This window comes from Oryzias latipes, chromosome 16, assembly GCF_002234675.1.
Source record: "Oryzias latipes chromosome 16, ASM223467v1".
In the NCBI taxonomy this organism is placed as follows: Eukaryota; Metazoa; Chordata; class Actinopteri; order Beloniformes; family Adrianichthyidae; genus Oryzias; species Oryzias latipes.
In genome coordinates this window covers 27,619,808-27,634,098 of record NC_019874.2, presented here as the reverse complement: position 1 = coordinate 27,634,098, position 14,291 = coordinate 27,619,808, and the positions used below count along the sequence as shown (strand labels likewise).

General features: G+C 40.2%; 1 protein-coding gene across 2 annotated transcripts in view; it reads left to right on the top strand.

Annotated features, from left to right (window-relative positions):
* scap (SREBF chaperone) overlaps window positions 1-14,291 on the top strand; it is a 47,570-nt gene that overhangs the window by 12,889 nt on the left and 20,390 nt on the right. For both annotated transcript variants that reach the window (XM_023964262.1, XM_023964261.1), the window contains exons 8-16: window positions 118-244; window positions 3,051-3,163; window positions 3,249-3,343; window positions 3,423-3,521; window positions 4,688-4,900; window positions 5,125-5,510; window positions 6,382-6,531; window positions 10,193-10,394; window positions 10,492-10,607. In XM_023964262.1, coding sequence (XP_023820030.1) covers window positions 118-244; window positions 3,051-3,163; window positions 3,249-3,343; window positions 3,423-3,521; window positions 4,688-4,900; window positions 5,125-5,510; window positions 6,382-6,531; window positions 10,193-10,394; window positions 10,492-10,607 — 1,501 coding nt within the window. The remainder of the gene's footprint in view (window positions 1-117; window positions 245-3,050; window positions 3,164-3,248; window positions 3,344-3,422; window positions 3,522-4,687; window positions 4,901-5,124; window positions 5,511-6,381; window positions 6,532-10,192; window positions 10,395-10,491; window positions 10,608-14,291) is intronic.

The window sequence follows — 14,291 nt, the reverse complement described above, 5'->3', positions numbered from 1 at the left end:
TCTGTTTAAACAGCTTCTCAAACTAAACAAAGAACAATGTGGAGGATTTGTGCATGAAGTACATCTCTGGTTAGATGTTACTATCAATAAGTAAAGTCATTTATTTCTTTCTTACAGGGAAGATTGACATGGTGCGGTCAAAGTGGGGCCTGGCGCTGGCCGCTGTGGTCACCGTCCTCAGCTCGCTGCTCATGTCTGTGGGACTGTGCACGCTGTTCGGACTGACACCCACTTTAAACGGAGGGTAGGGATGCCAACGTTTTCTATGCTCAAGATAATTACTGAAGTTCAGGATTTTGTTTTTTTACTAGCAAACATGGTTAGAATTTGTTACTTTTTTTATCAGCTCTCAAACTTTTAGCCAAGGCTGCTGGGAACTTGGGCTGCACTGTGGCGCAGTGGTTAGCCCTCTTGCCTTGTCCAAAACCATGCTTCATAAGTTAATTGGTTAATCTAAATTGTCCCTAGATGTGAGCGTGAGAGTGCGTGGGTGTGTGTTAGTGGACACTCTACCCTGCGAGCAGTCCAGGGTGCCCCCTGCCTTCGCCCACAAGTGGCCGGGATAGGCTCCAGCAGCCCCGTGACCCCGAAAGGGAATAAACGGAAGAAGATGAATGCTGGGAACTTTTTACAATCCAAACCATTTAGCATTTAGTTGAACTATCAAGGTATTAAAAAAGCTGGCAGTGATTTTAAAGTACAGCGATTTTATTTTTGCTTATCTCAGGAGTTTCATTCTAAAAATAACTCACAACAGGGGAAGGTAGTCATCTTCATGGAATTGAACATTTTATGTAGATTTGGCAAACTAAACGCATTCTGTTGGAGGCACGGCACAAGGACATTGACAATGCTCTACAGCCAATCAGGATGCAGAACGCAATGCGGGATCACTGTAAACTCGTTTTTTTTACCAACACACGAGAAGAGCTTCATTTTTTCCATCTTTAGTTTAATGTTTTTTTATTTCACTTTCTGCAGGGTTTTGTGCTTTATAAGGGATGACTAAGTATTACAATTAAATAAACCTAACTGATCCCATTTACCTGCACGCCAAAAGTCTGACTGTTATCTGATTGTTTTGAGTTATTAGTTTTATTATAAAGAACAAAATCTGAAGTCCTTGATCAGATTATTTGAATTATCTGGTTATAATTCATCTGAACAGCACAGGTTTCCTGTAGATATCTCCTGCACAGATGACAGTGCATGAAAAAGCCTATGAGATTCATAGGAGGTGCATTCGATGCTGTCCCACCCGCGTAGGAAACAACAGGTTTGAAAGCCAATCATTTCTTTCTTTATGGAGATGAAACAAAGCACAGCAGCAGCAGGAATCCTGTTTTACTGACCGGTAAAGTCAGTGTGAAATATCTATGGCTGTTGTCCTTGTCTACAGGAGGCTTAAGTCTGTGTGTGAGCAATGACTCATAGAAGTCTTACAACTGAACCTGATTTAGATTAAATCATAGAAACCTTTTCAAACTGACCTTTGGATATCAGATTTCTGGAGTGCATGCCTTTGTTTACACTCTCTCTCTCATTAGCTTGCAGCTCCTCACAACCCCAAGCTAACATTAGCTTAGCAAAGAGATGGCGAACAATATCCGAGGTCAGATGAGGAAAACGAAGCTGTAAAACGATCTATTTGTCTTCAAGTGTAGTATTTAGAATTGGAGCAGAGCATTGAGGCTTTGGCCGTCGTTGCAGTGACAAAGAAGAAAACAGTCGTCCGTTTTTTCTTCTGCTTCTGAGCCAACACGATTTGAATGAAAACATACAGTTTTAATCTTCAGTTCTTTTATAAACACCTCCATCGTGGGGAAAAACACCAATAAAACATGATTTTTTTATTGAAGTGGGTCTTTAAATCTCTCAGGTAATAGATTTTGGTTGTCTGGGTTTGTTGTCTCAGCTCCTCCTGAAGCCTTTAAAGATTTTGTTTCTTCAGTCTCATTAGGCTGAAGCTTCTTCTGCTCAGTTTGTGTCTATTTGTATGTTTGTTTCACTTTATCTTTTACTTCATTCATTGAAAAAACAAGTTCAGTTCTGTCGGTGGACACACACTAAATCCCTGACCTGGAACTTCCTCTTTATTAATTAGTGATGATTTGTGTTAGTTTTTTACAACAGACGGACTAAAATTGATAAAATGAGGAAGCTCTGTGTGTGGAAGTGGGCGGGATTACCCAGAGGGGCGTGGATATGCTGTTCTTGCCATTCATTTACTGTCCAATCGCTTCAGGATTCCTAAAAAGCTGTCATCATGGCGTGACAAAGGCACGGCGCTATCTGACCACTGACTATGATCCACGCCGGCCTGCAGTGGGCTGTGCTGTGTGCTTGTGCAAACACTCACCAAGGTCAGGACAGCCACTTTGTAAACGCCGAAAAACTACCACAAAGACAAAAAAAAAACAACAAAAAACTGCGTCAGTCTTCAAAGCCCTTCTTAAATGAAAACTTCATTTTTTCAGATTGCAGGAATAATCTGGGCTCAGGCGCCGAAAGCGTTTGTCTGCTTCCAATCTGAACTGCTGATTTCAAGCCAGCAGCAGCCCCTCCTGGGAGTTTGTTTATGATGTGCTGTATTGTTAAACAGGTGTGATGTAATGTTTAAGGCTGTTGACTCCCAAATGACCCAGTTGTACACTTACCTCCAAAGCTTATCTGTAATCTTGTTAATCTCTCTTTACACTCCTCTCGAAGCAGGAATTTCCAACAGTCAGCTGTCAAACATGAACAGACATTTATTGTTAAAAAGTGATTCCGTTTTTGTATTTTGCACGTTTTCCCGACTTTACAGCAGCTTTTAAACAAATGATCCTCATTTAGCAGCATGTGACACTGATGAGCTCCACCCACCAACTTTAGAACAGCACGACTCTGTTGCATTTCATGTGTGGTGTTCAGAGTCACCATAAAAAAAGGGGAAAAAAAATTCCAATGTTGCTGTCTGATTTAAATAGGATAACTTAAATGTAATGTGGATCCTAATAACTCTTAAGACCAACCAAATGAGTCCTGTTTTTGCACCTTCCTCCTTCCAGTGAGATCTTTCCTTACCTGGTGGTGGTGATCGGTTTGGAGAATGTTCTGGTCCTCACCAAATCTGTGGTTTCCACCCCTGTCGACCTGGAGGTCAAGCTCCGCATTGCTCAGGGTGACGTTTTATTCCTGCCGCTTGACTTCTTTTGTGTTGAAGATTGAAATGAATCCCCCCTGTGTTACTGTACTTCTAACACCAGGTCTCAGTAATGAAAGCTGGTCTATCATGAAGAACATGGCCACTGAACTCTGCATCATTCTCATCGGATATTTCACTCTGGTGCCAGCTATCCAGGTAGAGGGAAATGGAATATGTCATTTCTTATATATTGTGTTCGTTGAAGAGTTGTAACGTTGATTTTGTTTTTCTGTAGGAGTTTTGTCTTTTTGCCGTTGTGGGTCTCGTCTCTGACTTTTTCCTGCAAATGTTCTTCTTCACAACAGTTCTGTCTATAGATATCCGCCGCATGGAGGTGAGACACGAACAATTATTACCCTGTCCTCATTATTGTAAAAATGTAACTCTTTGTTGGGCTTTAGAATCCATTCTGTGTCTCACAGATGGGCATTTTTAAACCAATTATCATTAAAACAATTTCGATTAATGCTGTTTTTTTAATGGGTTCATTTATTTGATATCTGTATTCTTATGGAGCTTTATCTCAAAACAAAGGTTATAGAAAATCATCACTGCATAGAGAAAAGTTTGGATGTGGTTTGTTTTCGTTGACGAGACGCAGACACGCTGCTGAGGTCGGCTCTAGGTTGACGTCATGAAATGGGCGGTACCTGCACGGAGCGAAAGGCGGAGCCTCTGAACTCAAGTCTTCTTACCTCTGAGATGGGAAAAAAGCTCAGAAAAATATCTATAATTTTCACTTTAATAATAACTATAACTTTAATAATACATCAATTCTTTTTCGTTCTAAAGCTAATATATTATCATAAACATCAGCGGTCCCCAACCCCCGGGCGGCAGGCCGGTACCGGTCCGTGGGTCATTTGGTACCGGGCCGCACAGAAAGAATAAATAACTTCCGTTTTATTTATTTCGGAATCTGAAAGATGTTTTATTTTGAAAAATTGCCCGATTCTCTGTTCCATCCGTCTATGTTACTCTTGACGCAGGCCAAGGCGCTCTTCTCGGTCACGTAATAAAAAACAAACATCTTTGGAGGGGAAAAGGCCCAGCCAGGAGACAGAAGAGGAGCCTTTGACTTCCAAAAAAGAAAGAAAGATAAATTTAATAGACAGTACTTCTTTTTTGCACCATGAGTGAGGGAAGGGGAGACGACGATGAGACCTGTGCGATGTACAATGTCATGCCTGTCTAGATAAAAGCTCAGAATTCGTATTGCCACGTCCCTATTCCTCCTTCATCGTAGCGTTGCTAGAATAATCGTCCGCCACCAAAGACCGGGCCGTGAAAACTTTGTATGACGTCATACCGGTCCGCGGCGTTAAAAAGGTGGTGGACCACTGATATACATGGATATTGTTTACTATAAAAGGCTTAAGAATAGGACAATATAAGCCCTTTAAGCATTTTGGAGATTATTAGTTTTTGGTGATTTATTGTATGAAATATTTTTGTCCCTTTGAGAAAAGTATTGTTAGTTGTATGAATCTTCTCCACCAGCTGGCCGACCTGAACCGCCGCCTGCCAGCTGAAGCGAGTCTGCCTCAACCCAAACCGGTTCCCCTTCGAACACGTGAGGCCCCCCCTCCTCCACGGCCGTTGCCCCACACGATCACCCTGCAGACCCCGGCCTTTAGGAACCTCAGGCTCCCCAAGAGGCTGCGTGTGGTGTACTTCCTGGCCCGCACACGTCTGGCTCAGCGAATCATCATGGTGAGACACAGATTTCCTCCTGAGTGATGGGAATCAGCCTTTGGTGTCCGAACTGATCGTGCCTCATCATAAGTTTATCTTCGTAACTTTTTTGTCAACAAAAACCTGTTCTGCATCTCAGAGCTGTTTTTTTGTAACAGATACATAAGTTATCGGATAGTTCAAGTTTTTTTAAACGTCTGCAGCTGCAAGATTTAATAACTAAAAGTAACCTTTGTGTGCAGGCTGGTACGGTGATCTGGATCGGAATCCTCGTCTACACCGACCCGGCTGGAATCCGGGCTTACCTGGCTGCGCAGGTGTCAGAGCAAAGCCCCCTGGGAGACCCCGGAGTGTCCGGTTTATCCCCTCACCTGGCTGTGGCTCCAGTTTTCGCAGCCGGGGACCCTACCAGTACCTTGAACATTCACCCTGCCCCAGATCCAACTCCTGTACCAGAGAATCAATCACAGGGCCACCACAGCTCTGGCAGGGCCCTGCCTCTGCCCCCGCTTTCACACTCAGTCCCTCAAATCACCTGGGGGGCCGAAGACGAGGAAGGGTGGAGGAGGTTGTCCTTCAGGCACTGGCCCTCACTCTTCAGCTACTATAACATCACTTTAGCAAAACGGTGAGTGCTGAAAGTGAAATTCAAGGTTCAGGTTAAAAAAAATGTTTTCAAATGTTTTGTAAAGTTTTCTTTTATCTTGTTTGGAGTGATAAAGTTGACGCAATAAAGAATAAGCGGTTGTATTTACTCAAATTCTGATCTTTATTATAAACAAGACACAGTTTGATGTTTTCAACCAAGCAGCCTTACTGGAATAAGATTGTTTTCTGGATTTGTGGGAATGCTCATGTTTTATGCATCAGATGAACCTCTTGATTACTCTCAAGGACTGTGGTAGATAAAACTGCAAACATGTTTTCATGACCTTGAACTCTAAACTCTCCTGGGGGGTTTAGACCTGAGCGGTGGACTGATAAGCTCCACCTGTTTAATAAGTTAAATGTGTGTTTTTATTTTAACCCAAAATCAACACTGTGTGCAAACAAGATGGTAGTTACTTCTCCAGCTGGGATGCCAATGTTGTGTTTTATCTGTATTGTTTGGTGCATTTTACTGTGCAGAACCTTTGCAGAGTTTGTTCTGAGTCATTTGAATAGTAGGCAACTTAATTAGGGAAAATCTTTGGGACTAAATTTGGCCGCTTTTTAAAATAATTTGAATGTATTCTAAAGAAAATGTTGTTTTTTATTTTTATTTTCTTGGCTGCTGTTAATTGCTGTTGTCAAAAACATTGTCAAATTAACTTTAAAAGCCCAGAAGAAAATGGTTCTTGGGTTTTCCAGCGTTAAATTATAACTTTAAAGAAGGGTCTAAGGAAATTGATTGTGCTTTTATTTTGAAAGTAACATTGTGTTTTTAAAATTCTGATAGCATTTGACATCATACTGTTTCTAAAAAAGACACTTTTGTTTTTTGTTTTCTCTGTTTTCAGGTACATCAGCATTTTACCTGTAATTCCAGTCTCTGTTCACCTGAGTCCCCAGGAGGCCATTGAGACGCGCCACCCTCATGACACGAGACACCGCCCCCCGCTGATCCCCAAGGTTTCTGCAGATTTACAGACGGATCTCACACTCTACAAGTCAGTACTCAGAAACACCCCTAATACTTCTTTCTGCTAAGTTATTTGTGGAATTTTCGGACCAAACATGTCTAAATGCAAGGCCTGCACAGAATTTCGCAAATTTATCGTTACTGCGATATCAAGCTGTGCAATACGCATATCGCAAAAGTTGGCAAAAATTGCAATAAATTGTTACCTTAAATGTGCCAAAACAATGTTATGTATAGCTTGAAGTATTTAACGAAACAAATAAATCCCTTTTTGCATTTGACCAATTGGATGGACTTCTTTAAATCATTGACCAATCAGATTGAGCTCCTTTATGTTAGATGCTCGCCTCATATGTAGACGAGGGTCATTTGGAGTATGATTTAAGGTATGTTGACTCTTATTAAATTAAACTGTTGCAGTGACATGGAAATGATGTATTTAGTTGTTTTGCTATTTGTTTTTTAGCCTCGCAAGCCCTACTAAATGCTACTAAATAAACCACGTTTAATAGGATCACAACATTATATAATTACACCTACGAAACCTAGAAAAGTGGGATATATATTTTAGTCGGGATCTGGGATACGTTTGTGGAACTTATAAACATCATTAATTTATTTAATTTTAGGTTTTTAACTGTTCCGGCCTTTAGTTCAGTTTAAAACTTTTCTGTTTTGCTAACCAGGTTGGGGTTAGCAAAACAGAAAAGAAAGCCAGAGCACACAAACATCTAGAGCGGAGGCCAAACTACATGTTGGTCGCGACCTTCAGCTTTCATGTGGGTCAAGAGTTTGAGGTTAGACTTGAGCAGACAGACAGGATGCCATAAACTTTAAAAGTTATAAAGATTTGATGATCGGTGTTTGTTCACCAGCTTTTGCTATGAGAAGCCAGATGTTTGAAGATGAGAAGTTGAGGGTTTGAGTTTTTGCGTTTGAGGTCGATCCCGGATGACGGGTTGTTTCCAGACAACACACTGGGTGTGGAACACAAAAGTGATCTGCCACTTTTAATTTTTTTGCGTTGGACTGAGGAAAATATTTGGATTGGTCAATTCTTAGCCCGTCTTTAGCTAGCTGTGTATTTAAAAACATTTACATATGAATCAAGATAAGTTATAGGGATGGATTAAATCTAAATGGGACCTTGAAATGGGACCAGAGGTAAAAGTGTGTGTGTGTTGGTTAAACACCTAATCTGTATCATAATTTGTATTTTTGTTGTCTGTTTCTCTTTATTTGTTTGTTCTTAACTCTATTTTTATTTTGAAAACAAGATATAGCATCTCAATGGACTAATCCTCCCATTGTTTATTAAATGATTAAATATAGGGCTGCACGATATGAGGAAAACTCGCGATATGCGATATTTAAGATTAATATTGCGATAACGGTATAATTTGCGGTATACAAACAATTAACAAAATAAACAAAAACATCATTCCCATTTCATTGCAACATTTTAAAAATTATACTCCAAATGACCCTTGTCGACATAGGAGACAAACATCTAACATAACAGGCCTCCATCCGATTGGTCAACAAGGTGATGGCGTCCATCCGATTGGTCAAATGCATAAAAGGGTTTATTTGATTCGTTAAATGCTTCAAGCTGCCTTAAGGTTGTATTAACACATTTAAGGTTTACGATTTATTGCGATTTTCACTGTCTTTTGCGATATGCATATTGCAGAGCTGGATATTGCGATAACGATAAATTTGCGGTATATTGTGCAGGCCTAATTAAATATATAAATAAATAAAATGTTTTCCAAACTGCTGATTTACTAAAGTTGTTTATAAATTTCTTTTAAAGTAATTTTCTGATATATTTCAAAGAAAAATAGGTTTTTGTTTGTTCTTTGTTGTTGTAGGAATTCATATTTCACTAATGAAAGCTCCATTTTTTAAAAATTAAAATCACCTTATATGTGAAAACAGTTTTTTGAAACCAAACACACATTTAAGATTTGACAAATAAATCAAATTGAACAGTGAAGCAAACTCGTTTTTTGGCAGCAGATTTCTATGAACCTGAAATCTCCGTCGTTGTTTCACACATGAAAATGTTCGGCCTTTGTTCTGGTTTCTAATCACTCTAATTTCCATCAAACACCGATTCTGGAGCGTGGTTTTCATGGTGCTGCGTTACGTAAAGCCGTGGACCGTCCCCGGGACTGCAGCTCATCCAAGTGGAAGCTCTTTCTTTCATCTCTGGACAGCACATTCAAAGGCTGGTGACTGTAATTGGGTCAGGGTCGCGACCTTCTCCGCTGGAAAGAGGCCACCAAAGATAGATTGAAGGCCAGCACCATAAAGATGTTGGAAGCAGATTATCTCCAAATTATGTAACATTGAAGGGCACAGATTGCACTCTGCTGGCGTTTTAAGAAAGTAACATCTTCTTGTTAGAAACATTCAATACGTTATTGACTTTTTTGTGTCTCCTCTTTGCAAAAGTGAAGCGTTTTCCGTCAGTGCCTGGTTTATGTGGTTCTGTAGTGAACATGGTTGTGTATGTAACTCACTGAAACAGATGTTATGCGATCTTGCATTGTTCTTCCTCCTGTGGTTACAGTGCTGCACGCTGGGCTCCTTTCTGTTTATTTTCCTGCAGCACCATGCAGAGGTGAACAGGGTTTATCTGATCCGAGGTCCGATTTGATTACCCTCTAAGATGGGTTTAAACGCGCTCAAAGGTTCAGATTTGCAGGAGAGCTCTGTGAAAGAGCTCCCCCTGGATCTGCACGTGTGGCCTCCTGGGAAATATCCAAACAGAGAAAGTGAGGCCATGAGGTTCATCCGCACTTTAGTTGTTCTGACATTCCTTCATTTGATAAAATCCCTCATGTCAACCAATCTCTTCATGTTATAACTTCATAAATGTCTGACGGTGAAAATATTCCCATGCTTGAGTCCGTTTTAGGGAAGTTGTTTGTCGACTGAGAAAGTCGCAGCTGTCTGACAGATTTGATCTGTGCATCGACTCAACATTCCTCAGAGGACAGTGAAGGAGGCAGATGTTGTTTGGTCAGGTGGTTCCATCCAACATTTGCTGATTTTTTTCCTGAAGAAAGACCGAGTTGTTATGTTAAGTCACAGATAAGGGAGTTTGTGTCGGCAGTTTTAAGGCAGGCAGTATGATTGTCGAAGAAAACTCTATTAACGGCCAAAATGCCGTTTTTCACCGTACAAAGAGGAGCTTGAAAATGCAACAAACCAAGCAACTAATGGCTGATGCAGATGAATCTCAGGTTGTTTCTGAATTCCCTCACTACCCTGTAACCTCTAAAAGACTACATTTAAATATATGTAGTCTATATCTAAAGTTCTGGATTTAAATAGGGTTTGGACACATGCTCACTACTTCTTTTTTTTAAATGCAAATATGACGTCACCCATTTGCCAAATAAAAAAAACATTATAAATTTGAACATTTTACTTTTGATGATGAAAACTGGGGTGATTCATAAAAAATACATTTACATACCTTTTTGTCAAATAAAAAATTGTACAAACGCAATGCATTGTGGTGTATATTTGCCAATGCCTACGTTTTTTTTAAAGGGACTTGTGGGAAAGTACCAGGGCGCTGGATTTTGGTAGATTCATTTCCTCCCACAAAATGGTGTTGTTCAATGTGTTTGCGCTGATCCGACCTCTGAGAACTCTGTTCTCGTTCTCTTCAGGGTGGCAGCTCTGGGCCTGGCTGCAGGGGTTCTGCTGGTTCTTCTGCTCTTCTGTCTCTACCGGGTTCTATGCCCCCGTAACTATGGCCAAAACGGCGCCGCTCACGGACGCCGGCGGCGTGGAGACTTGCCATGCGATGACTACGGTTATTCGCCGCCTGTCAGCGAGATCTCCCCCCTCCTGCTGAGAGGCCACAGTATGGTGAGAGGAGATGCACGGCATTCTATAAAAAAAAAATGCAAAGAAGCCCCTTTTTTTCCCTTTGTTTGCAGCCATGTTGTGTTTTTCTGTCCTGCAGGACATAGAATGTCTGGCCAGTGACGGGATGCTGCTGGCCAGCTGCTGCCTGGCTGGACAGATCCGTGTTTGGGACGCCCAGACTGGAGACTGCCTGACCGTCATCCCAAAGCAGTGGTGAGAAATCCTGCATCTGACAATCACACTTTTTTATTTTTCTCTTTACACTGGAAAGAAAAATGTCTTTCTACGAACAAATAACAAATCTATAAATAAAATGAGATGTTTTCTCTTGTTAAAGTTGAAAAAAATCTAGTAGAATTTGTAAGATTTCTTTAAATGTGGTGTACTGATCTTTTAAGGTGATTAGGTGGTTTTAGGACTTTTATGTCTTAACAAAAAGAGTTTTGCTTAAAAAAAAGAGTGTTATATGTTTAAAGTATTTAAACACCTTCAAATATCCTCTTTAAAGTCCTACAATAGTCCAACTATTCTTATTTCTAGACCACAATCCCCTTATATTCCGTCTAGAAAGACACAATTTAAAATAAATGTGTCGGTAAAGGATGTGCTAATGTATGTTTGCTTTGTCCATCCTGCTGTTGTTAAATGCATTTGGAGTCAAATCAAATGTTTTAATTTCCCGAAAGTCTTTTTTTTTTAAACAAGATCACTCACAAATAAAACTTCTGCTTGAAATATTATGTAAAGTAAAATAATTGATTTTAAGTTCTAATGACTCAACAAGATATTTAAAATGTATTTTCTTAACCCATAAGAGCCCATTGGGACATCATTGTAACAGAAAATACCAGACCTGTGTTCTGCGGTCCACTTGCTTTGTGGTATATTCCACATAATTTTATATTTGGGTCCTTATGGGTTAAAACGAGTCGTTACATTTTACTGGAAATTTACTAGAAAGTTAGTTTTGTTGCCATATTAAGATATTAAAACTAGAGGAAAATACTTGTTGGGATTGTGTTTGTGCACTGTGGACTTTGTTGCATTAGCCCAGGGGTCGGCAACCCATGGTTTCAGAGCCACATGTGGCTCTTTCATCCTTCTGTTGTGGCTCCCTGTGACTTTGGAAAATAATGAGTATTTTATAAAAATTCAAATTTATTTTAGTTTGTTCATTTTTCATGGCATTTCAAAGGCGCTGCTGGCTCCGTGCGAGGCACGTGCCACGTAAAAAACAGCTTCCTTGGTGGGCTCGTGTTTGTCGGGCGAGGGCTGCGGAGCTGATAGCAGGAGGAGACACGCGGGGCGGCTTCAAACACTCCGGGTCTGGAGGGATTTTCTGCCGGGGGCTTGGCGTGGCGCGGAACGGGGAGCGGCTTTCTGGTGACGGAGAGTTTGCGCCGGTGTTTTGGAGTCCCGTGTGCGGTGATGTGTGTTTCAGAGCAGGGGAGCTCGTTGCGTCGGTCGCGATCGACGGGTCATCTTCGGGGACGTGGGGGCGATTGAAGGGGAACAGAGTGCTCCTGGAAAATCCACCAGCCAATCAAAATCCTCACCGAAAAGTACGGGACTTGATTGACATGCAGAATGGCCAATCGGACATCCTCTGACACATACGTCACTGCAGACGCGAGTTTAAATGCACTCAGCGTCATGACATCATTAATAAACAAACACAATTTCAAATAAAAAGGCTACGACTTGAAAGATTTGAAAACTCTAATAAATCTGGCAAATTTCTGGCTAATCAGCTTAAAATTAACAGAGAAAAATCATCAATCACCTCTATTATGGACCAAACAGGAAATGTCACCCATGACCCGGTCAAAATTAATAACGCATTTGAAAACTTTTATAAAAACCTGTACACACCGCAGATCAATCCGTCAGAGCAAAGTATTGACTCATTTCTTAATAATGTAAACCTACCCAGGCTAAATGAGGATCAAATCACAAACTTAGATTCTCCGCTCTCGCCGTCTGAACTTCATGAAGCTCTGTTACTTATGCCCAATGGTAAAGCACCAGGGCCTGACGGCTTTCCTGCTGAGTTTTATAAAGAATTCTGGGAACAACTGGCACCAACATTTTATAAAACTGTCACATCTATTAATGAGAGCCAATCAATGCCACCTAACATGAACTCAGCCAACATAATTCTTCTTCTAAAACCAGACAAAGATCCCACTAGCCCTTCAAGCTATCGCCCTATTTCTTTAATCAATGCAGATGTAAAAATTATCTGCAAAGCACAGAGAATAGAAAAAATCACTCCTCACATAATTCACTTCGACCAGACTGGATTCATCAAAGGCAGACACTCGGATGATAATGTCCGTAGACTAGTTAATATAATAGACTTTGCCACCATTAAAAACCAGGAAATGACGGTACTATCGCTGGATGCTGAAAAAGCCTTTGACAGAGTTAATTGGAAGTTCCTTATTGCTGCCCTCCATAAGTTTGGTTTTGGAGAAGCATTCATCAATTGGATCAAAATATTATATCACAACCCCAATGCATCAGTTAGAACTAATAAACAGACTTCAAACAGGTTTTTTCTTGGAAGAGGAACCAGACAGGGCTGCCCACTCTCTCCTTCTCTTTTTGCTATATTCATTGAGCCTTTAGCTGCAGCAATAAGACAGAATGAGAGCATTATAGGAATAAAAACCAAACACAGCCATCATAAAATTAGTCTTTATGCAGATGACATATTACTGTTTTTAAGGAATTTACATTCTGTAAATGAAACAGCAATGATCATAAATGAATTCTCCTCCATATCAGACTATTCCATTAATTGGAATAAGTCTGTTTTATTACCACTCAACAGGAATATGGAACAAAGACTCACAATTCCAGTTAAAACAGGAAACATCAAATATCTGGGTATCTACTTTTCCCCCAAACTATCAGAACTGGTGCAGCTAAACCACACCCCATTACTGAAAAGCATACAGGACGATCTAACACGCTGGACCAACCTGCCTCTGTCCCTTATGGGCAAGGTAGCCACGGTTAAAATGAAAATCTTACCCAAAGTTAACTATCTCTTCTCAATGATTCCCACACAACCGCCATTAAAATGGTTCAAAACATTAGACTCATCCATATCAAGCTTTCTATGGAACAACAAACCTGCAAGAATTAGTCTAAAAACTTTAAAATCTGCAAAAAGCTGTGGAGGATTAGAATTACCTAATTTCAACAAATACTTTCTTGCAAATAGATTACAATATATCTTAAAATGGTTAAAAAATAATCCAGAAACCAACTCATGGTTAGACTTGGAACAGGTGTTATGTGGAAAGATCAACCTGTCACAGCTACCATTTATTAGCCAAACAGCTAAAAAACAGGATTGTTTCAAAAGCATTAATATAAATGCCACCTTAACAGCCTGGTGGGAATTTCTCAAAATATCAAAATCATCAATTCAACCGTGCAAAATGACACCCATCTGGAACAACCCGGACATCCTTATTAACAAAAAAAATGATTCACTTCCCAGCTTGGCAAGCAGGGGGCATAAAACAACTAGAGCACGTAATTATTGATAGAAGATTCATAACCCCCCAGGAACTTCAAGACAAACATGGAATAAATAACTTCTTGGAATATCAGCAACTTAAATCAAGTATTACTAAAAAGTATAAAATTAAAGACGACGATTTAAAGCTACCAGATGTAGTTACCACTCTGATTAATTTTTCAATGAATAGAACTCTCTCCAAAATATACAAACTTTTATGTAATTTAGATAACAATATTGCCCTTCCAACAAAAAAATGGGATGCAGATTTGAGCATCAGCACAGATGAAAGCTTCTGGTCAGAACTCTGTCTAAACACCTTTAAACTGACAAAAAGTCCAAATCTGCAGCTAATCCATCTC